Raw genomic sequence first — 24,707 nt, forward strand, 5'->3', positions numbered from 1 at the left:
ACTTAGGTTTTGCTGGCATTGTCCGATTCAAAATGGGTTAGCGCGGTGTTCTATTGACGAATATGTTTTGTAGCTGACATTATTGGATATTACCATCTTCAGTAAGTACATTATTGGATACTGCCATCTTCAGTAAGTTTTTAAACCATTATCAGAGGTATAGCTGTGAGTAGCCAACAAATTCTAAAAAACAATTGTTGAAAAACTACTATGTATTGATTGTTGGATGAGCCATATGTTCAGTGAGTCATGTATTTCATTCTTTGCGGTACAGGTGAGTACAAATTCTTGAAAATTTTGCTAAGAATCTTCTCTGTAGGAGAAGTTTTCTCCATTTTGAAAAGTTTGAACTTACATGCATCAATTAAAATTTAGTTTCGAAAAGATTCAAGTGGAGACGTGTCAATCATTTTCATTGAAATATGTCACTCAGCAACGTTTTTTTTTTAAATCCACGATTTCAAGCTTTGATGTTCATGGTCTGTATTAATACTTACTGTATAATGATATACTGTTTTAATAGTCGGTACTCATTAAATGTATGATCGCTAATAAGTATAAATGAATAATAACGTTCTTTTTTGAATGAAAAATAACGTTCTCGTTCGTAACGAGAATAACGTTCTTTTTTATCACTGTTATTGTAGCCTACGCCTTCACATTACGCCAACCAAATTAAATTTATATACCTACTGATAAATTAATTCAAATTTCTTCATGAGGATGTACTATTTTAAATGTTGTTTTCTTCCATTATAATTTTATAGCTTAGTCTGAAACATCCATCAAGTGCTTCTAAATGCAGGATTAAGGCTGTTTGGTACACTTTTTTCATTATTTAAATTGGACAATCTTTTTCAATATAATTGTTGAGATCATTATGAGAGTGAGAAAAAGTGGAAACTGAAATTTTTAAGTGGTCTAATAAGCGAGTTATGGGTTGTTGAAGTGCTAAACTCCGTTTTTTTAGTATATAATTGAATGAGAAGAAGCAGGATAAGGAAAAAGAAACATGAGAAAGAAACAAAATGAATTACAGTGGAAAAGAAGTGAAACAAGAAGATTTATCAAGGCTGTTTGGTACACTTTCTTTTATTACTTAAATTGGATACTCTTTTTCAATATAATTGTTAAGATCATTATAAGAGTGAGAAAAAGTGGCAACTGAAATTTTTAAGTGGTCTAATAAGCGAGTTATGGGTTGTTGAAGTGCTAAACTCCGTTTTCTTTCCAGATCATGAACGGTTTCGAATTTTCCATTGGAGTTTTTTTTAATACATTCAGAATATAATTGGCTTTGTTCTAATATGCATTTTTCGCGATTAATGCCAAAATAAACAAGTTATCAAATTTACAAAAAATGTTACTTTTTTATTTATGAACGATATGGGGAATAAAATGTTCTAGTTTGGAAAGATACATTTTTTGAATTTTTAAGAGAAATTCTAATAATAGAGTCGAAACCGTTTATGATCTGGAAAGAAAACGGAATATGGAAATTTAGCACTTCAACAACCCATAACTCGTTTACTAGACCACTTAAAAATTTCACTTGCCACTTTTTCTTACTCTTATAATGATTTTAACAATTATATTGAAAAAGATTATCCAATATAAATAATGAAAGAAAGTGTACCGAACAGCCATAATAAATCTCCTTGTTTCACTTCTTTTCCACTGTAATTCATTTTGTTTCTTTCTCATGTTTCTTTTTCCTTATCCTGCTTCTTCTCCTCTTTCTTCTCATTCAATAATTATATACAAACAATTATATTGAAAAAGATTATCCAATTTAAATAAAAATAAAAAGGTGTACCAAAAAGCCTTGAGAGAAAGAATGTATTCACGTAGGCACTCAGCTAAATTCACTCATACTGTTTTTTCAAAACGAAATAATAATAATTTAACCGAAATATTGACCAATTAAGGTACTAATGTACCCTAATTTACATCAATAATTAATTCTTATATATTTTACAACAACAAATTGTTGATAAATTTGTAATAATCATTTATGGTACCGTACTGTAATTGTTTTACATACCTGTAGCAATAGTACGAATTCTATCGTTTGAGGATGTGGTCAACTACTGTGATTATTATTGTTATTATATACTACAGTGAGATTCACTTGAATCAGTCAGTATTAGTTAAACAGGAAGCTTTCATGTAGAAGTGTTGATCACTTGTGTGAATATGCGGTTAGTAACTTATACAATATTCTTACCTTGATTTGATATGTTTCTAATATCAAGCTACTAACTTGTACCTTGTAACTATTTTCATTCATTTCAATTTTATAGCTAAGTCTGAACCCTCTGTATAACTAATTTTATCAAGCTGTATTATTTTGGTGATAATCATGTGAAATATTACTTTCCTTGCCCTATTACTATTGCTATTACTATTGCCCTAGGGAACACTAGCGTCAGGTGATCAATTTTCATAACGGCAAGGAAAGTTGTGTGAGTGCACCACACCAAATTTTTTTGGTTTTGAAGCATCTAAATTTAAAAATCTACTTTGTGAAAATAATTAAGGACTGAATTGAACAACTTTTTTGAATTGAACTTTTTTGAACAACTGAATTGAATTTTGTGAAGTGAACAACTACAGGACTTAACATATTTTGGACTATGTGTAACCTTATCTAAATTTGGGAGAGGAATAGCACAAGTTTACCTTATTTTTTCTCTCCCTATCATTTTGATGATGTAGACTACTGTACTTATTTTATGAATCAATAAAAAATATCTTGTAATTTTCAATTAAATTTTCATTAATTTCAATTTTAAATCTTGGTGGGCTAACATTTTTAAATTATAAATATTATTTATTAAATATAAATATTATCTGTAGAGAGTTTCATTCTAAAATGTCAGCATTCCTTGAAAATAACATCAAGGATTTCCATTCAAACAATGCTGACAGTTTCAAGTTAATTTGACTAAAGCTATCATTATCATTTTCTAGAAGCTAGTAGTTATAATTAAGAAAAAACTTGAAAATGACCCAAGCTATGGTTGAAACTAGTCTTTGAAATATTTTAAAGTTTTTAATAATAAAGGGTAGGTACTACAAGTTTTCATATTGTTTTTATTAATTAGTTATAATTTGTATTTTTGTTCTATTATTTTATTAATTTCAAAGGGTACTATATTTATATTTTATAAATAAAAAAGTAGGCCTGCATTCATACATTTTAAGGAGATATTTCTAGTAGCTATTTTACACTTTTACGGTAGTGCTTTTACAAGTTTCTTACCATTTTCAATTTTGTTTTCTTTTATTTTCATTTTTATAGCTTAGTCTGAAATATCCAACAAGTGCATATAAATGCAGGAAGTAGAAAGAGACAGAATGAATTCACGGTCCCTGCGTGGCTTGCTCTATCTGATCTGCTGCATGAGTGTGGTATTCATATTCATAGTTCACATTGATTATATCCCAAATAGAGTGACAGTCTTCAACAATTTGAGGAAATTCAGATTTACATCGACGTCATCCACAGAGCCAAAGGTCAGATTATATTATACATGTTAAGTAAATATAGAATGTTTTAGATGATCCTATTGCTATTATATTTTTATAACTTTAAAGTGAAAAACACTCACATTCTTTTGGTGTGGCGACGACCGTTTCGTGCTGGTGTTGCACATTCACAAGCCAAACATAAACAAAGCTATTAAGGTGTTTCAATCAATCAATCAATTTATTTAGCCTGAGGATACAATCGTACATAAGGCTACGTCACAAAATATTTTATAAAATTACAATACATAATAATAATAAATTCATTTATTCTTCCAATTGATACATTACACATAATCAGAAATTGTGAAAAGTAGAGTACATCACAGCAATATTGCAAATTATAAAAATAAAGATAATAAAATAATACAATTACACGTTGTACAAAGAAATCACAATAACTCATCTACATCAATAAAAGAATAAATAATTTCAAGTACCCCGAGGACTAGAAGTCCTGTTTGGGGCTCCATCATATTTTTAATTAAGAAAAAAAACTGAATTATTTTGCTGAGTCGGAACTTTCATAATTTGACAGGGTGAGGAATTTTAGTTTTGATAATACAGGTATATTAACATTTCAATCCACTTTCCCTCATTTTAAAAGAATAAAAAAACAATTGATGCACATTCCAAGCAATTAGCAGACTCATAAATTTCATTTTATAAATTTCCCTCCATACTTATCAACATTACACGAACACAATCAATGTATCTTGAATAATTATCTTCACTCAATTTCCAAGAGAGAGAGAAGACATCCATCCATTCATCCAATGAAACCCGCAAATTCATATCTATTCTAGTCTTGAAAATAAACTCTCCACATCATTTTGTAATAGAAGCCAGCAAGCTTTTACTTCAAATTATAATTCATATTTTATAATCAAATCATAATTACGTCACATAATAAAATCAATAATAACAAATCATTAAAATAAATATAGACAACAATAATATTCAATAGTTCACCCATAATAAGGCTACATTGTAACATAGAGAAACAATAGCGTGAGTAGATATCCCATGGTATAGGGCGTTTATGTCGCAACTTTTACTGTTATCTCAAGCCGATTACTATCGATTATTGTCGATTTTCACTGTTTGACCGGGTAAGAGTGTATGAACGGCACAGTATGAGAGACTACCAGCGTCATAAAGCTTCACAGGAAAGAATTACGTGGACTATCAGCTTGAGATAACAGTAAAAGTTGCGACATAAACGCCCTATACCATGGGATATCTACTTATGCTATTGTTTCTCTATGGTTGTAATTAGCTATTTCATACAATAGTTGATATTATAATCATTTATTCTTCATACGCCTTCCCTGAATTCTTCTAAAGAGTAGAATGGATTTTCAACAAGCCATTTTCTTGAATATCTAAGGAATACAGGCAGGGGGAAGGGTACGGAAGGAGGCTGGTAGAAGGTTGAATAATTTTATCCCCACTACTAAAGTAAATTCGTATGGCTTTTGTTGGTGGGGAGTCCCTTGCGGGAAGGCCCCACCGCCTGAATATATGATTTAAGCCGTCAATGGGCCTAACGACTGTCATACTTTAGCCGGGACCGTCTGTTTAACATGTCCACTACTGGAAAACTCGAAAGAGATTTGCTGAGTCTGCACCTAGGTACGTGAAGATCTCCACTGGTTCTAGTCGGATACTTGTGAATGTAAATGGCAACTGTCAATACATCTTCCCTCAATTTTATCTCCTTCAAACACTGATACACAAATTCATTGGTTACTGTCAATATTGAATTTTCTTTGAATAGCGGTTTACAATGATCTAGATAATCTGTTTCTGTTTGGCTTGAGAATGCGCAACACCAGCACGAAACGGTCGTCACACCAATAGAATGTGAGTGTTTTTTTCACTTTAAAGTTATAAAGATACATAGGGGTTTTGAATACAGCTTGAGCAACTGATGTTGTTTGCCTTATGACAAATTTCAGTTTGAAACAGTTTGGTTAGCGGTGTAAACGTGGTTTCAATTTTATTCTGTATTTTTATAATAACTTGTTCAGTTTTAAGGTTTTGAGTAGCCTACAGCTTAGAACGTTTGAGCAACTGATATTGTTTGCTTTATGACAAATTTCAGTTTGAAACAGTTCGGTTAGCTGTGTAAACGTGGTTTCAATTCTATTTTGTATTTTTATAATAATTTGTTCAGTTGTAAGGTTTTGAATAAATCCTAAAACGTTTGAGCAACTGATGTTGTTTGCTCTATGACAAATTCAGTTTGAAACAGTTCGGTTAGTTTCATTTTGTATTTTTTCAAATAACTTTGGTCAGTTGTATGATTTTGAATTCTGGTCGCTCTGTTGAAGCAACCGGAGGAGAGAGCATGGTTTTTGACAAATGGAACCCGGTGGCCAGAACCGGCCACAGTTGACAGCGTGACGGGACGCCGAGTGGCCAAGCTGTGGCCGCATGAGGACACCACGAGCGACAGGGTCGTTGAACAGCTTATGTTTCGGCCTCCAGACACTGGGCGGGAGCTTCCCATGAAATTGGTCAGAATATTATTCAAATAAATCATTCTATACTATGAATAACGAAGGAAGGTATTTGCTCATATCTTCTAACTAAATTAATACATGCCTTCGTCTGTATTCTAACTAAATTCTGCATTTATACTAATATTATAGAAATACTATTTTACTATATTATACTATTACTATTATACTATATTTTTCTAATACTATAGAAATAGAAATTTCTTTATTGACATAAGACATTTAACAGAATGTATGGTCAATCGTCATATACAGAGTGATCAAAAAGTCCCTCCGCAGTGAAATATATACAAAAAACACTCAATCATATAACTTGTGTAATCTAGAGCTTGTGCTGTTATCTTGTGTAACAGAGAGTCAAGTGTGAGAGAGGGTCGACTGCGCCCTAACTTCGCTCTCTAGGAAAAATAAAGGCAGTCATTCAATTCAATCATTCAATCACTTGTCAAACGGGTTTCTAAACAGAACACAATATAGGCTGTGCCACCAGGCAGCTACTGCGGAGAGACATTTTGATCACCCGGTATATATTAGGCTATACAAAATTTCAAGCATAAAAAATATTTTTTTTCCAGCACTACAGCCCAATATGAGCTGTGGCCACCTCCACTACAGCTCTCCACGCTTCTCGGTCCACTGTTAATTATAAAAAATATAATTCTACAATATAAAGTAATTTTCAAAACCATTATCACAATTCATACACAGAAAAATCAGCTTCTGTATAAATGCATTCTTGCTGCACGATAAATTTAACAGTTTTTTTGAAACTCATACAAGAAAGGCTTTTAATAAATAATGGCAAGAAATACTTTCCCACATTTTATGATGCTATCAACTATTTCATTTAAGCCATTATTGATTATGATTTTTGTAATCGAAACTTCCCACACACAAGCTCTGCTTTCGTGGGGCTTACATTTATCCATTTGATTTTTATTTTTTTTTTCTACAAGAACTTTGATTTATTAAATGTTAATATAAGTAGATAATATATATTACCGTATAGCTATGCAGTGATAAGTATATAAAACCAATTGAAATGTTCTTATCTATTTTCATCTTGTTTTTATATTGGTTAATGTCTTTTTTTCAACTCATAAATGAATGTAAGCCAGCAATAAAGAATAAATAAGATACATGTACGGGATAGACCCCAAACTATAGTTTAGTCAGAATTATATTCAAATAAGTCTATACTATATATTATAAAGGAATGAATTGGCTTACACATGTACGGGATATAGTCCAAACCAAGGTATATAGAATACAATGTATTTTAGGTACATTGGCCCAAACTATAGTTTAGTCAGAATTATTCAAATAAGTCTATGCTATATATTATAAAGGAATGAATTGGCTTATACATGTGCTGGATGTAACCCAAACTATAGTTTAGTTTCAATGCAGTTAAAGCATCATCATCAGTGGTATTATTTTTTACCAGCCAACCAATAGTTTGGGCTTGATAAATAAATTATGTGGAACTTAAAACATCTCGTTCATTTCACCATATAGTGCCGGGTGTTTTAAAAAGAATGACCCAATTTTAAACAGTTATATTTATTTTAAAAAATGGTGTATACAAACCAATTTTACATCAAATTACAGAAGTATCAAGTTTATTATGATGTATTATAAGTGTTCTATGTGTCCTCCTTTTGGGGCTCGGACGACATCTAGACGGTAGCCAAATTCATCCCAGACTGTTCGCAAGATTTCTTCTCGGACTGTAGCTCTACTGCATCAGTTATCTTGGTTTTTAGCTCCTCAATGTCAAGTGCTAAGGGAGGAACATAAACACGATCTTTAATGTTGTTCCTCCCTGAGAACTTGATATTGAGGAGCTATAAAAACCAGCATAACTGATGCAGCAGCTACAGTCCGAGATGACAGACATGTTGCGAAGTGTCTGGGATGAATTTGGCTACCATCTAGATGTCTTCCGAGTCTCAAAAGGAGGGCACATAGAACACTTATAATACATCATCATAAACTTGATACTTCCGTGAGTAATTTGATGTAAAATTGGTTTGTGTACACAATTTTTTAATATAAATATAACTGTTCAAAATTGTGTCATTCTTTTTGAAACACCCGGGTATATTTTCATCCAGATCACAGGCTGTTACTCCTGAACGGGATTTTTTATTGCCTTTTACCTTGTCTATATGCAGTTTCAAAGTTCATCCTTAGATTTTCTCTCTCGGTCAGTGCTTCTTTGTAAAAATTATAAACAAAATAAACTTTTGCAGGTTTACTTCTCTGGCTACATAGAGTGGGAGGTGAATCATCCGAAGGGTAGCTCCGAGCCATTTGTGACATGTCCAGTCAACCGATGTGTAGGCACAACGGACGCTTCCCGATCCCTGGAGGCCGACGCCATCTTGATGAAAAACAGTTTCCATAATCCCGGTCACCATAAGCCGGCTAAACAGGTCAGTTGAGGGCCAAGCCATTCTATAGTGAGGTCCACGTTACAATAGCAGTGTTTGATTAGCAATGGTATTGCTAATTTGCTATATCCTTGTCTAACATTCAACAAATCAGATAGCGCTATCTCTTCTTCTTTTAACAAAAGCGCTTTGCTCTGTTGCCAGATCTTCTTTTAACAATGTAGAATTAATAATTAATTAACAAAATATTTTATCTTATTTATGAAAATTCATTATGAAATTATTGAAAAATATAATTTCTTGCTTAATAAAATATAATTATTTTAAACGAGAATCAACAGTTAATATTACATCAATAAACCTGGATCAACTACCGTCTATGGAAGGCATTGACAAGACAGAGGATCGGCAACGTTGTTCTGCTATCTTTCTCCACTGCCATTATAACGTGGACCTCACTATAACCGTTTTTTAATAATTATGAAATTTAATAACGTGATATGTGAAAAAAATGAAATTGGTTTCGATTTGAAAAAATCACCATTTTTTTATATTTGAATATATTTTTATAGAATTTCAAGCTCTCTGTAGTACGGTGAATATCTCAGTGAATATGTGTTCAACTATTCTAAAAGCATAATTAAATTATAGATATTTGAGAAAAATCCTCTTGGAAGAAATAGATTGAATGGTGAATAGGCCTAGTTTTAAAAAGAATTCATACTCCAATTTCCGATAACTAAAAAACAAAATCACTTTCATTTTTCCGCCACTAAATCAACCTCTAGAGCAGAAATTAATATATACCAGTGGAGCTGAACTATAGTATAATGTAACGACTGGAGAGATCCATCAACTTCAATCTCTGAATTTTTTGTCCATAAATGAAAGAACGAATTGATAAAACATTTAATTTTACAGTAAATAAAATGAACAAATAAATAGATAAATGATTCAAGAAAGTAATAAATAGATAAACCAGTAAATAAAATTAATGTATGTTTTAAAAAACAATAACAAACAAAAAAATCTGGTGTGGTAGACTCACACAACTTTCCTTGCTCATATTTGAAACTACGATCAGACTTCTGTATATGTGTTTATAATTGTTTTCAGAGTACTTTTTCCTTTGTGTAAATTGTGAAATTCAATGATTGATTGATTTTTCAAAGTCGTCAAAACAGCTGTTCTACAGATGAAATATCTCGACTATGTGTTCTTTTTTTATGAACTGCGCTACCTACCTACCTCATGAATGAGAAGGAGGTTACTAAGTCCATTTATCAAGGATGGGGTGGACCCCCCATTAGTTTCCCAGAGAGGAGACTCATGCCAGTTGATAGAGCTGATGAATAACTATACAGAGTATGAATTTGAAAAAAATCGGTCCAAGTTATTTTTGAGAAAAACATGGTTTTTTTAGTAATTATCCGCCATTTTTCTCAAGAATATTACGGAACTCCTGCAATTTTCCTAGAAATGAGACTCATGTCAGTTGATAGGGCTTATAAATAGCTATCCATGGTATAAATTAGAAGAAAATCGTTAGAGCCGTTTTCGAGAAAACCGTGAAAAACATGGTTTTTTAGTAATTATCCACCATTTTTTCCGCCATTTTGAATTCAATTTCATTGAATTTGTTATTGTCGGATCCTCATGGTATAAGGACCTTAAGTTTAAAATTTCAAGTCAATCGGTTAATTAGGAATGAAGTTATCGTGTTCACAGACATACATACACACATACACACACACACATACAGACCAACACCCAAAAATAATGTTTTTGGACTCAGGGTACCTTGAAACGTATAGAAAACTTGAAATTAGGGTACCTCAATTTTTTTTGGAAAGCAATACTTTCCTTACCTATGGTAATATGGCAAGGAAAGTAATAAGCATTAAAACAAATAAATGAGTAGAAAAATTGTTTCAATGATTGCAGTTATGGATAATGTACAGACTGGAGAGCCCGGTAAACTCGGAATTCCTACTGCAACAGAATGTGTACAATTGGACTGCAACGTACATGCGCAGTAGCGACATCTCGCGGCCTTACTTCAAGTGGATCTACTACGACGAGACGAGCAAAGAGTGGCCGGGACCGCCGCGGGACTTCGCCGCCGGCAAAACCAAAAAAGTCGCTTGGTTTGTCACCAACTGTTACGCACGGAATAACCGGCTGCAGTATGCCAGGGAACTAGGCAAACATATACAGGTATGGTAGAAATCTATCTATATATATAAAAGCGAAATGGCACTCACTCACTGACTGACTCACTGACTGACTCACTCACTCACTCGCAGAACTAAAAATCTACCGGACCAAAAACGTTCAAATTTGGTACACGTATGTTCAGTTGGCCCTTTAGAGGCGCACTAAGAAATCTTTTGGCAATATTTTAACTCTAAGGGTGGTTTTTAAGGGGTTAAAGTTCGTCTTTTAGCATGTATATTCTTCTTATTCTCTTAATTATAATTGAAAAATGTCCATACCATATATTAATATAGAACTATAATCTAGAGAGAGTACCTCTTCGAAACAGTTGGTAACTGGTAACTAAATTAATAATTTTGTCAGGTTGGCATTAAGTTGAGTTGACTTTGTTAGGTTGGCACCAAGTTGAAGATTGAAATGCATTTATCGCGGAAAAATTGATTGGGCACTGCTACTTCAATCAGAGCTATTCCTGGGAATATTATATTACTAGCCGTCAGGCTCGCTTCGCTCGCCATATCCGTTTAGCCAGACGTTTAGTCTGGACCCCCGACTGAATCGTCCTAACATATGATCGTCCTACAAATGAAAAATGCAGGCGAGCGAAGCGAGCCTGCTGATCTCATTCTTGGACGATCCAATCGGGGGTCCAGGGGGCGGAGCCCCCCTGGCTAGACGGATATGGCGAGCGAAGCGAGCCTGACGGCTAGTAAAAATATAAATCTCAGTACACTTTAAAATTATTTTGTCACTGGAAGAGATTTATATTAAAAGTAGCCATAAAGAAAAAAGACAGGTATGATATTATTGAAATTTGTTTTGTAAATAAAAGTTCATATCTAGTCTATTCTATTCTATCATAGAGAAAATGTAGCATAAGAAGATATCCCCTGGTATAGGGCGTTTATGTTCCAGATTTCTAAGTTAACTCAAGTCCTAGTGGTCTAGTTTCGTGAAGCTGTGTGACGCTGTTATGATTTATGTAATTGTCGCTGACGCTGATATGTGATTGTTATCTCAAGCTGATATAGTGAGGTCCACGTTATAATGGCAGTGGAGAAAGATAGGAGAAAAACGTCGCCGAACCTCTGTCTCGTCAATGCATTCAATAGACGGTAGCAGTTACAGATTTATTAATGTAATATTAACGGTTCATCCTCATTTAAAATAATCAATTATATTTTATTATTAAGCAAGTAATTATATTTTTCAATAATTTCATAAATTTTTATAATCAAGATGAAATTTTTATTTATTTATTTGAATATCACAATAGTGCGATAGTATCCCTCTAGCTGTAAGCTATTTGAGGGATATATAAAAATAACCCTTACATACGATAAAACAATCAATAATAATAGTTCTATTTCTTAATCGACTTGATTATATTTCTTCATTTTTTTGTAACTGATTGTTCTGTTTTGTCCATTGCACCATAACTTAACTTATAAAATAGAAAAGGACTGCTCGGTAAGCGATAATTAACAATAAGATAGGCTATCACTTTCAGATATTACCTAATGTTATTCACTCTGACACAATATTAATTAGTTAATTAATTATTAATTCTACATTGTTGAAAGACGATCTGGCAACAGAGCGAAGCGAGAGAGAGATAGTGCTATCCGCTTTGTTGAATGATAGACAAGGATAACAATACCATTGTTAATCAAACACTGCCATTATAACGTGGACCTCACTATATAGTGGTTATTTTTCGTGAAGCTATATGTGACGCTGGTAGTATCTCATACTGTGCCGTTCTTACACTCTCACCCCAACAACACAGTCATAATGGATTGTATCTATAGTAAGCGGCTTGAGTTACCAAGAATAGTTTCAAATTTGGAACATGATCGACCTATGCCATGGGATATCTTCTTAATTAAGTTCGAACTTAAATTGTTTTGTATACAGACCTTATTTACATGTATTTTCTTCATGAATATTTCATTGTTTTAGGCTTACGGATACATATGCCTTTTGTTCCCAAACTTAATTCAAGTTTATAAAAACATAAAAATGAATTTTCAGGTGGACATGTACGGTTCATGTGGGGCGGAATTTAAGTGTCCACGTTCGCGGGAGGACGGCTGTTTTAAATTGCTGGAGGAAGAATACAAGTTTTACCTGGCATTTGAAAATTCTAACTGTAGGGAGTATATCACCGAGAAGTTCTTCAAAAATAGTCTGCGGTAAGTAACTCATTTTTTGTGTGGTTGAGAAGTTGATATTGTGGTAATAATTATTCATATTAAATAAAAATACTAAGAAATTATCAAAAACCACAGATTTAACCACAGATAAATCTGTGGTTTTTTGAGAATTTCTTAGTATTTTTATTTAATAACTCATGTTCAATTGCTTCAAAATATATTTTTCCTACAGTTACGTTGAAAAGTGGCCATTGCTGCACTGATTACAGAACGCAAAGAATAACTTTTCCGCTCTAGTGCGGGAAAAATTTTTCTGCACTCCAGATTTGCAACATGGCAACGCAAAATACTTAGTAGGTTATATGGAGCAACAGTGCAGCAAAATCAAAATGAAGTTGGTAACAGTGACTGCTGTGGCTGCTATAGTGAGCAGAGGTGCAACGAAGCACAACGCGCTAATTATTATTTATATAAATATTATAACCAAGGACAACGAGGACTTTAGGATTTTAGGATTAAGGTTTTTATCAATAATAAAATTACACAGAAAAACATTTGATGCATTTCAGGCAATTTTACCCATAATTACCCACTTTTCATATTCAATGGTAACTGTAGGAAAAACTTAATGTGAAATACGTGCGCAAAGTTCCTCTGCTGCACTCAAGAAACCATTCCGCCCTCGCCTACGGCTCGGGCGTAAACGTTTCTTTCGGTGCAGCAAACTGTCACTTTGCGCACTAGTTGCACAAATAACTATTTTTAAATAATTTAGAAAAATGATAATTAATACAATATTTAAAGTGAGATTTACTTTAAACTATCAACATTCATTGTAGAATTATATTAATGCTTGCCATTCATCCAATCAAGTGAATTTCACTGTACATTTTTATTGTACACGATTAATTATATAAAATAATTAATTATATAATAATCTATAATTATCATTAATAATGAAATAGTGTTATTTGAATTGAGCCAGACTCATGAATCTACAAAGCTTCCTACCTCACTTGAGAAAATTAATTTAAAAGCACTTTTTGTCTTAGAATCCTCAAAATTGCCTTAAATTTTTTTCACATTTCCTTTTTTTAGGAAGAGATCTTCCTTATCCTTCATCTTCTTCCTCTTTTCTCTTGCCTACTTCTTTTCCTTTTCTGTCTCATTCTTTTGTGTTCTTCTTCACCAGTCTTCTTCTTCTTTCTTGTTTCCTTCTCCCTTCTACTTCTTCTTTCCTTCTTCCGCCTATTCTTCTTCTGCTCACATCTTCTTCTTTTTCTTTTACATCATCTTCTCCTACCTTCTTCTTCTTCTTTTCATTGTCTTCTACTGTCTTCTTTCACTCTCCTGCCTCCTTATTTTCTTCCCCTGTCTTCTACTTGTTTTCCATTTTTCTTCTTTATCTTCTCCTCTTTTCTATTTTATCGTCTTCTTCTGTCTTCTTATTTTTCTCCTGCCTTCTTATTTCCTTCTCCTATCTTCTTCTTGTTCTACTTCTTTTTCTTCTTTCCATCTTCCTCCCACTCATTCTTTTCTTCTTGGTCATACTTCTTCTTTTCATCTCCTACCTACATCTTCTTTTGTCTATACTGTATTATCTTCTTCTTCTTCTTGGTTTTCTTCTTCTTCTTTTTGGTTTTCTTCTTCTTCTTCTTCTTTTTCTTCTTCTTTCCATCTTCCACCTACTCATTCCTTTCTTCTTGCTCCGCTACTTCTTCTTTTCATCTCCTTCCTACATCTTCTTCTTTTGTCCATACTGTATCATCTTCTTCTTCTTCTTGGTTTTCTGCTTATTTTCTTCTTCTTCTTCTTCTTCTTCTTCTTCTTCTTCTTCTTCTTCTTCTTCTCCTGTCTTCTTCTTTCCTTCTCCTTCCAGTTCCCAAGTACCGTGTACTATCTCTCTCTGTATTGATGGTTCTTTCGACAACTTCCATACCTGTGGGTGATCAAGTTCGGGTAATGTCCAAGTTTATTTATTTATCGAAAGGGATATTTATTTATTTATTTATTACAGAACAAAGAATACTACAGGCATTAAGCCCAAAACAGTCTTCACTACAATTTACAATCGTATTAAGCAAGTTACTAAAAAAATAAGAGATACAGTACCTACATGCAATTTACAAATACATAAGAAAAGCATAAGTAATAAGTTTTGATACTGTTTAGGTGGGGGTGGATGCTTACATATGAATATAATGAAATAAAAACACACATATATTGTCAAATGTGACCTGTGTGGCCACGAAACCATGGTCCTATACCAATTAAAACTGTAGAATTTGATGATATATGTGTGTGTGTTATGAATATATTAATCTATCTATATATCTATCTGTTGACAGGCACAAAGTGATCCCCGTAGTAATGGGTGCTCCCCGAGAGGACTATGAGCTAGTCGCGCCCAAAGACTCGTTCATCCACGTCGAGGACTTTGACTCGCCCAAACAGCTCGCCGAGTACCTCCACAAGGTAAACTCACAACATAATATCAAAAACAAAAAACAAAGAATTGAATGGACTACCTCTTCTATTTCTACTTATAAGTTTCTACTTGTACATTCTTCAAATTCAACTCATCAAAAACGGCATAGTTCAGAGTGGGATATTCTAGATAAAAAAATTGGTAAAGATTGTTTTCATTCTACAAAATAATAAAGGAAATAATTGGCTTATACGAGATAGGAAATTCACGAATGACGCACCCATCATCACGTCTGAACTACTGGACTGATTAACTTGAAATTTTGTATAAAGATTCCTAATTTACCGAGGATGGTTATAGGCGTTTTAAAAATTCTTGAAGATTTCATTACGTCAAGTTATCAGTTTGTCAAGTTTTTAATTAGACCCTTGCGGAGCACGGGTTACCTACCAGTCTAGAATCAAAGTGCTTGACAAGTTATTATGGAAAGATACCACATCACACACAACACAACTGTAATAGAATGACTGCCTTTATTTTTCCTAGAGAGCGTAGTTAGGGCGCAGTCGGCCCTCTCTTAGGCTGCGTATAGATACACGCACCGCGAACATAAGCAATTCATTTTTAATCAGCTGATGCCAAGCTTTTTATATCTGTATCTTACCGTTTCTGTAAAAATACAGATATAATCAGCTGATTAAAAGTGAATTGCTCATGTTCGCGGCGTGTATATCTGTACGCACTTTAACACTCAACTCTCAGGATTGATATAGTGCTGAGGTCCATGTTATAATGACAGAGTACGATTGACAATACTGTTGCTGTCCTTTTCTATCATACAACAAAACAGATAGCGCTATCTCTCTCTAGCTTTGCAATGTTGTCAGTTTGCCAGAATATTTTATTTTTACTTTTGACAGTGACTGTACAAAAGTAAACAATTCATTATCAGTCGCCATTTTTTTCTCCATTCTATCGAAATACTTGAGTACGGTAAGTCATATAATTGATTTAAAATGTATTTTTGGAACAATTATATAATTTTTAGACATTACCGTATGAGAAACACAGATTAAAATACCTACCTGAAATGACATTTTAAAAGTTGATAACTAACCATCCAAGACTTCATCCATTCATCCATGCTTCAGTTAGCCTACATGTATAGGTTAGACCTACTCGTACCGGTATAAATAATATTGAAAGGTTATTTCAGAATTATTTCTATTGAAATTACTTATTTTAAATAGGATTTCTATTTTTCTATTATTTTCAAAAGAAATTGGAATTGAATATCTTCCAAATAACTTAATTTCTGTTGTTTTGAAATCCAGATTGGTGTATCACATCTTTTTACTTTCCTTGCCCTATTATCATAGGTAAGGAAAGTATTGCTTTCCCAAAAAATTCAAGGTACCCTAATTTCATGTTTTCTGTACGTTTCAAGGTCCCCTGAGTCCAAAAACATGATTTTTGGGTGTTGGTCTGTGTGTGTGTGGGTGTGTGTGTGTGTCTGTGAACACGATAACTCCATTCCTAATTAACCGATTGACTTGAAATTTTAAACTTTTAAGGTCCTTATACCATGAGGATCCGACAATAAGAAATTCAAAATGGCGGATAATGGCTAAAAAATCATGTTTTTCACGGTTTTCTCGAAAACGGCTCTAACGATTTTCTTCAAATTTATACCCTAGATAGCTATTTATAAGCCCTATCAACTGACATGAGTCTCATTTCTTGGAAAATTGCAGGAGCTCCGTAATATTCCTGAGAAGAATGAATTTTGTTAAATTTCTATCACGATTTTCTCAAAAATGACTTGACAGATTTTTCAAATTCATACCCTGTATAGTTATATATCAGCTCTATTAACTGGCATGAGTCTCTTCCCTGAGAAATTAACAGGGGGTCCACCCCATCCTTGATAAATTTACTTTGTATCCTCCTTCTCGTGCGTGAGGTAGGTAGGTAGAGCAGTTTATTCAAAAGAACACATGTCGATATTTTATTTGTAGAGCAGCTGTTTTGACAACTTTCAAAAAATCCTCAAATTTCATAATTCAAACAAAGGAAAATGTACTCTGAACACAATCACAATAGTATAATCGTAGTTTTAATTATTTAGCCGCCAATCGGCATAATGTTATTCCCTAAATTATCCTCGTTAATGAGGCTTATAGATCAACTAGAATATTGTTTTTAAATGCATAATACATGATATTGTTACGAGCAAATTGAATCAGATTAGATTTTCAAATTACCGCCATAAAAATCGCACAAAATGGCCGCTCCATAAGGAACGCGGGTGTACCTGGTTTTTATAGACCTTGATAATATTATGTATAAATAATTTATGGTCTTTATATTGAAAATGCACAGGATAATCTATCAATTGAAGAAGAAAGATTTTTGTGCATTTTGTGAGTTTAATATTCATACAATATGGAAAAACAATTAATGGAGATTCGGGGAATCATTAAAATACATTCATTATCATTGGTATTTGAATAAATGCAATACCTCATTCCTCTAAAAATTTCACAAAATCCAATACCCCAAGTATTAATTTAATTACCTCAAGTATCAATTTTCCAATTCTGTTAAATATTTCAAATATCGCTAAATATTTCACAAAACTGTTAAGACGATGATTATCCACTGAAGCCAAAATCTTGTTAGCGACTCCGGGTACTCACTTATGAATAAAGAATCAAAAACTTGACTGATTTAACCCTAGACCTCAGCTTGGAGAAGTGGAGTAAGGAGGCCCACGCTATGCATGCAACACGGGCCTACTGCATATGCTATCAACTTTATAAGCACGTTTACATAAGTTAAGACACTCCAGAGTATGGCAAAGCCCTTTCAGGAGTAAGCCCCAAGTAAGTGGGGACTTTACAAAGTGCACAACAGCTCTAAGTGGGACAGCCTACTGGCTCTTCTGTCTCTTTTTCACCGTCTTCTCATTTTATCTTCCTTTTCCTTCTTTCTTCTTATTCTTTCCCATTTGTTCATCATCTTCCCTCACATTTCCATCTGTTATGAGATCTTGTTCTTTTTTAATCTTTTATTGTTGGTTTCATGGTTTGCTTCTTAGTCTCAGCGCCGGTTGCATAAAAGCCGGTTAAATTTTAATTGTGAATAATTCCACAAGAACCAATCAGAGAAGCCGTCTCATCAAAAAAGCCTTCTCTGAATGGTTCTCGTGAAATTAATCACGGTTAAAATTTAACCGGCTTTTATGCAACCGGGCCTCAGGCTTTGTATTGTTCTTCTACTTCTCCATGTTCTTCATTATTACCATATTCTATTTTTTTTTCATCTCTCTTCCTTATTTCGATGTTCCTCAGTCTCAGTCTTTGAATTCTTCTCTTTCCTTCTACATTTTCTCATAAATCTCTATCTCTTCTTCTTCTTCTTCTTCTTCTCTATACTTATAAAAGGCTAAGCCCCGACAGACTGAAATCACACCACAGCCCAAACTACTGAGCCTAAAAACTTGAAATTTTGCACGATTGTTTATGGTAGCCTGAAAACATCCACTAAGAAAGGATTTTCAGAAATTTGCCCCCCCTGAGGGAGCTGGGGCCCCCCCCAAATTTTTGTACCTTTTAACCGCTCATTGCACAGCAAAGTCATGAGGAACTTTTTTGTTCAGCTAGGAAAAAAAATTAGATCTATGCAGAAAAATTTCGATCAGGAGCACAGGGGGGTCCAGGAGAGGGCATTTTTCGAAAATTTTGATGTAAAATCACACTAAAGCTTAAACTAATTGTCCTACAGACTTGAAACTTTGCACAAATATTCTTCAAACATGCTAGACGCGCATTTGCATTTTGAGATATTTTGCCTCTAAGGGTTTCAAAGGATGAAAAAGGATCCTATTAAGTAAGGTTATGAACATGGTAAGGTGAGTGCCATATGGAAATGAGATAATTTATTTATTGACATGTGATATTCTAACATATGTTGTAATCATTGGAAATAACAAAATAATATGATAGAAATAATAATCAATTATTATCATTAATATAATAATAGTATTGTTTTGGTAATCAATAAATATTTTTATTTTCACAAACTCTGTATAATAATTTATAATGGTGAATGTGAAACAGCTGCATCAAAGAAATTATCTCAAAAACATATGTTTGGAAAACCATAGTTTTGAACTTCGTTTTCCTGATGCAATGTATAAGCCAAATTTCTGAAAATCCTTTCTTAGTGGATGTTTTCAGGCTACCATAAACAATCGTGCAAAATTACAAGTTTTTAGGCTCAGTAGTTTGGGCTGTGGTGTGATTTCAGTCTGTCGGGGCTTAGCCTTTTATAAGTATAGAGAAGAGAAGAAGAAGATGAGCAAAGAAAGTTGTGTGAGTGTACCACACCAAATTTTAAAATTAGCCGCCATTTCAGGTTTGTATAAAAAAAATCTGATCTTAGTTATGAAAGCAAATTTTCGAATCAAATTATGGAAAAAAATTTCCTTGATTGATTTGACATTAAATTGATTATGTAATCAAGGAAATTATAATTATTATTAGATCAAATTTAATGGGATGAATTGAGTAACAGCTGTGTACACTCAGTGGCAAAATGGAGAGACTTGGCCACGTTTTCCTCCTATCTTTCTTCACTGCCATTATAACGTGGACCTCACTATAGGATAAATACAGAAACACCACTCTGTGAAAAACAAAGCTCAAACACAAGATAGATGTAATGTGGCATAGATAATCTATCGCAGATAATTTATAGATATTTCACTCAATAAAATGTTGTTTTGAAAAAATATGATTGTTATGATATTTAGGTGGACCAGGATGACGACCTCTTCAACTCGTATTTCAAGTGGCGCGACATGGGAGAGATCATCGAGGGCTACTTCTATTGCCGGCTGTGTGCCATGCTACATGATGACTACCCTGAAAAATATTACAAGAAAATTGACGATTTTTGGAGAAAGCCAGGCTCCTGTATCAAGAATAAGACTTGGAAAGAATATCGGAAGAGTGTCGGTGGAAAATTGCCTGAAATCTAATAGGGATCTCTAGATAAATCTAGACTTATCTAGGACCACGGCTCAACCACACTCACGCGACTCAGGTCGAGAAGAGACTCGACTCTAGTCGAGAGCATGTGTTTTCGAATGGTGACACTCAGACCAGTCGATTCTAGTCTCCGCGACTGTCACCATTTGAAAACACATGCTCTCGATTAGAGTCGAGTCTCTTCTCGACCTGAGTCGCGTGAGTGTGGTTGAGCCTTGGTCTTGGATAAGTCTAGATTTATCTAGAGATCTTGTGTTTTCGAATGGTGACACTCAGACTAGTCGATTCTAGTCTCCGCGACTGTCACCATTTGAAAACACATGCTCTCGACTAGAGTCGAGTCTCTTCTCGACCTGAGTCGCGTGAGTGTGAGTTGAGTCTAAAGAGTATAGGTAGAGTGTCGGTGGAAAATTGTCTAAAATCTGATAGGAAACACTAGATAATTCTAGACTTATTTAAGACTATAACTCTACACTATGGGAAGAGTATTGGTGGAATATTATATGAAGTCTGGTAATACATTAGAGAAATCTAGGTTTATCCAAGACTATAGGATGAGAGTCAGTAGAAAATTGTCCGAAGTCTAATAGGGACACTAGATAGATCTAGGTTCATCTGAGACTGTAGACTATAGGAATAGTGTAGTTTTTTGAGCAACACAAGAATGTCGGGGTTGAAACTTCACATAAAAATCTCCGGTTAAATTCGAAATTTCAAGTCGCTGTTTTTCACTATCTGGTAACCCCGATATTTCTTTCGGTAGAGGCTCAAGCACTACCTTCGTAAACAAAGCCATAGTGAATTCTGGTGACGTCAGCACAGGTAGCCTAAGGCTCCTAGACCAATCAAAATTTGTTGATTTCAGCTGATCTATATCAGCTAGTGTTTTATTGGTGTAGGAGCCCTACCTGTGCTGACGTTACCATCAACCACCTTTCATGCACTATGGCTTTGTTTACGGAGGTAGTGGCTTAAGTCTCAACTTGCTCTATTCTGACTTCAGTCGGTTCTACTTACTACATAATAGTTACTAGTTATTAGTCAGTCATACTACTTAAAGTAACTTACGATACTATTTAATTCCAAGTGGAGGTACGTTAGTCAACAAAACTGTGATAAGATGTAATTCTAAATTACTACATAAAACCGTCCAAGGAAACCATTGCTATGCTCATAGTATTAACTGAATGTGTAGTTTATTTTTAGTGGAGTGTTGCCTGTAGGGTTTGAAGTCAGTGTCAACCCATTTGTTAATTAATTATTGATAGTCTTATTGATTCCTATAAGAAAATTGGGATTTTTGATAAATAATAGTTAACAACATTGACTTGTTTAAATTATGCTTTAAGATGATTCATATTGTCTAAAGATAGTCTACATAATGCTCTTGAATGTTGGAGTTGATGAGCGTCAAGAGAGAAATATTTTAAATAATATTAAGAAAATTGGACTTTTTCAAGAAGAAATTGATTTTTTATAAGAATGAAAGGTGTTTTACTGCTCTACTGTTTTTCTATCACTTGATATAAATTTTATTGAAATGATGTGTTCAGATTGAAGCACCAGACTGCTCAGTAAGATAATGTTCAAGTAAGACAAGTATCAAGTCTTAGGACTGCCGCAAAGTAGACCCACGATAATCCACAAAAAGCAACCCACGCCGTAGGATGTTTTGTAAACCATTGCTATAGAATTATTCATAATCAATCAGCTGACAAGTGGATTATTCATTGCATATATTATTATCATTACACAGATTTCTGGAGAAGCCAAGCAATGGTTTACAAAACATCCCAGGGCGTGGGTTACTTTTCGTGGATTAGCGTGGGTCTACTTTGCAGCGGGCCGAAGCCTAACTGGTGTACGATTGTAATTATAGTTTATAGTATAGGTACTTCATTATGTACACATTCTCAAGTTGACTTGATAATAGATTGATTATATATTTTTGAAAATTTTCTAAATAACCGAAGGTAACAGAATTGTCCAATAATTTAAATTAGCAGATGAATCTTTTTCATTAGTTTTTTATACCAGCTACAATCATATATTTATTTAACATCTCTGTGGATACTTCTTTCTATCAATGTATCTTCGAAAATAAATTTAATTGCAAAAAGTGTAAGAAATTCTAGACAATTTAAATTAGCGTAAATTTGAGTTTCAAATTTTGTCTCAAGGTTGACTGTAGTAAACAATGATTGAAGAAATGTGATGTTAACAAGATTTTTTTTCAGATTTCTAGTATTGATGCTTGAATAAATTGCAAATATTTTATCGGTATTCATGTTAAGTTGTATGTATATTTTCCTAACTTCTATATTTTGAAACTTTAATGCATTTCTAAAACCAGTAAAACATTTGTTGAAAATGCGTTATTTTAGTTGAGTCCTTTCATTCTTTAGATCTTATTAATCATGGTAACCAGAAATGTAATTTACAGTTAAATGTTGAATCTTGAGTTGTAAAAAAATGTTGGAAACCAATGATTTATCTACAAGTTACGTGAGTTACACACTAGTAGTTCTTTGGACAGTAGAGCTCGCGCAGTTATAAATCACAGCCTCCACTAATACTGTCCATCAGAGTAAATTATGTCCTGACTTGTCGTGTCGGCGAGATATTGGTGTGTAAACAACTAATGACTGTTTGGGTTGTACCGACGATGCTAATAATTTGTTGTAAACAATACTATGCTACTATCATCAAAAGCTCAACGAGTTGAAAGCAGAGAAAAGTCGGGAGAAAATACTACGCTACTTTGAGTTATCAATTGCATGCCTCATTAAATGCAATTAATAGTCCACACGACATCTGATTTTTTACCAAGTTACATTGAGATATTAATTGCATGTAATGATGACAGCTGATTTATAATTAATACATTTTATATATTCTGATTTTTATCGTAATATTGGCGTTCGGAGGAGACTCCTTTTCCTCCATTTCAAAAAACCTTTCCAATTTCAAAAAACCTTATATAATATACGTCGACGCGAAATTCAAAAAAGAACATACCTGAAAAATTTCATGAAAATCTATTGCTGCGTTTGAACGTAAATGCGGAACATAAATATAAACATATATATAAACTTGAAGAGAAATGCAAAACGGTCGACTTGAATCGTAGACCTCACTTCGCTCGGTCAAATACATTTACAGATTATTCACTCCTGGCAAGACTCGATTCTACTCGAAAACATGAAATTTAGTGTAATTTACAGTGTTTCAATATCAGGGATTACACTAATAGTTCTGTGAACAGTAGACCTCGCGCAGTTATAAACCACAGTCTCCTCTAATACTGTTCATCAGAGTAAATTCTGTCCTGTCCTGTCGTGTCGGCGAGATATTGGTTTGTAAACAACTAATGACTGTTTGGGTTGTACCGACGATGCTAATAATTTGTTGTAAACAATACTATGCTACTATCATCAAAAGCTCAACGAGTTGAAAGCAGAGAAAAGTCGGGAGAAAATACTACGCTACTTTGAGTTATCAATTGCATGCCTCATTAAATGCAATTAATAGTCCACACGACAGCTGATTTTTTACCAAGTTACATTGAGATATTAATTGCATGTAATGATGACAGCTGATTTATAATTAATACATTTATTAGAATGACCTATTCCACCCTCTAGGTTTCCTAATAATTGCGAAGTATTGCTAAGACGCGGACTAGCTACAGCCGGGTATGGGTCGGGGTCAGTAGCCGTACTGACAGGTGGAGTTACCGGACCTACACTTCTCCCTCTATCCTGATCCTTTACCCTCTGCTTCTTTCGCGAGATTTTTACTTTCAGGGGAAGAGTGTTTGCCCGTGCCGTTATTGGGCGATTCGGCCCTCGGCCTTTGGAATACAGGGTGGGTTTTAAGGGATATTAAGATAACCCTACACAAGGAGACGGATCTGACTATCAGATCCCTACCAATAATTCTATTTATAAAGGTAGTACGCAATCTGAACCAACTGCGAATTGACGGCGAGCAAGCTGTACCTGCAAGCCCGGGATGTGGTTTTTCTATGGGGTTAAAGGTGAGAGCTATGGGGTAAAGGTATGACGGAACTATGGAGTTATTAGTAGTATTCAAGGTATAATTAAATAGGGCACGGTATAGGGTGTAAGCTATAGAGAATAGGGTGCAGGGTATGAGGTATACGGTATAAGGTATAGGGAACAGAGAATCAATAATAAGATTATTATTCTCTAAAACACAATTATTGTGTTCTGTTTATCAATAAATAAAAAAAAACGAGCAAAGCTCGGTGCCCCGATATTGGTCCTAAGCCGAGTATCTGCAAACGGGCGGGCCTAAGCCGTCTCAACATTCAATGAAATCTTTCAGTTGTAAAAATTTGCCATAAAAGTCTGATAAGAAGTACCATTAATACTCTC

At 34.0% G+C, this 24,707-nt stretch overlaps 2 protein-coding genes across 3 annotated transcripts in view; one reads left to right on the plus strand and one right to left on the minus strand.

Annotated features, from left to right (window-relative positions):
• LOC111059937 (glycoprotein 3-alpha-L-fucosyltransferase A) lies at positions 1-22,684 on the plus strand. Of its 2 annotated transcripts, none has more exons than XM_039433581.1 (8): positions 1-101; positions 3,305-3,519; positions 5,868-6,053; positions 8,312-8,494; positions 10,397-10,669; positions 12,704-12,864; positions 15,174-15,300; positions 20,070-22,684. In XM_039433581.1, exons 2-8 carry the CDS (start codon positions 3,337-3,339, stop codon positions 20,295-20,297), a joined length of 1,341 nt encoding a protein of 446 aa, XP_039289515.1. In that variant the 5' UTR covers positions 1-101; positions 3,305-3,336; the 3' UTR covers positions 20,298-22,684. The 2 variants fall into 2 exon arrangements, with proteins under 2 accessions (XP_039289515.1, XP_039289514.1); XM_039433580.1 differs by lacking the exon at positions 1-101 and adding an exon at positions 108-274.
• Positions 20,078-24,707, minus strand: part of LOC111050918 (exosome complex component RRP45) — a 24,080-nt gene continuing 19,450 nt past the window's right edge. Inside the window, exon 11 of the transcript XR_005571913.1 lies at positions 20,078-20,181. The gene's annotated coding sequence lies outside the window, so the exon portion shown is untranslated. The remainder of the gene's footprint in view (positions 20,182-24,707) is intronic.

This window comes from Nilaparvata lugens, chromosome 7 (assembly GCF_014356525.2).
Source record: "Nilaparvata lugens isolate BPH chromosome 7, ASM1435652v1, whole genome shotgun sequence".
NCBI classification, from domain to species: Eukaryota; Metazoa; Arthropoda; class Insecta; order Hemiptera; family Delphacidae; genus Nilaparvata; species Nilaparvata lugens.

What these genes read in the sequence shown, in the direction of transcription:
- LOC111059937 (XM_039433581.1), top strand. Translation starts at nt 3,337, where the DNA reads ATGCAGGAAGTAGAAAGAGACAGAATGAATTCACGGTCCCTGCGTGGC. An exon ending in AACTAGGCAAACATATACAG is followed by an intron (nt 10,670 to 12,703) that starts GTATGGTAGAAA and finishes ATGAATTTTCAG; the next exon opens with GTGGACATGTACGGTTCATG. An exon ending in TTCTTCAAAAATAGTCTGCG is followed by an intron (nt 12,865 to 15,173) that starts GTAAGTAACTCA and finishes ATCTGTTGACAG; the next exon opens with GCACAAAGTGATCCCCGTAG.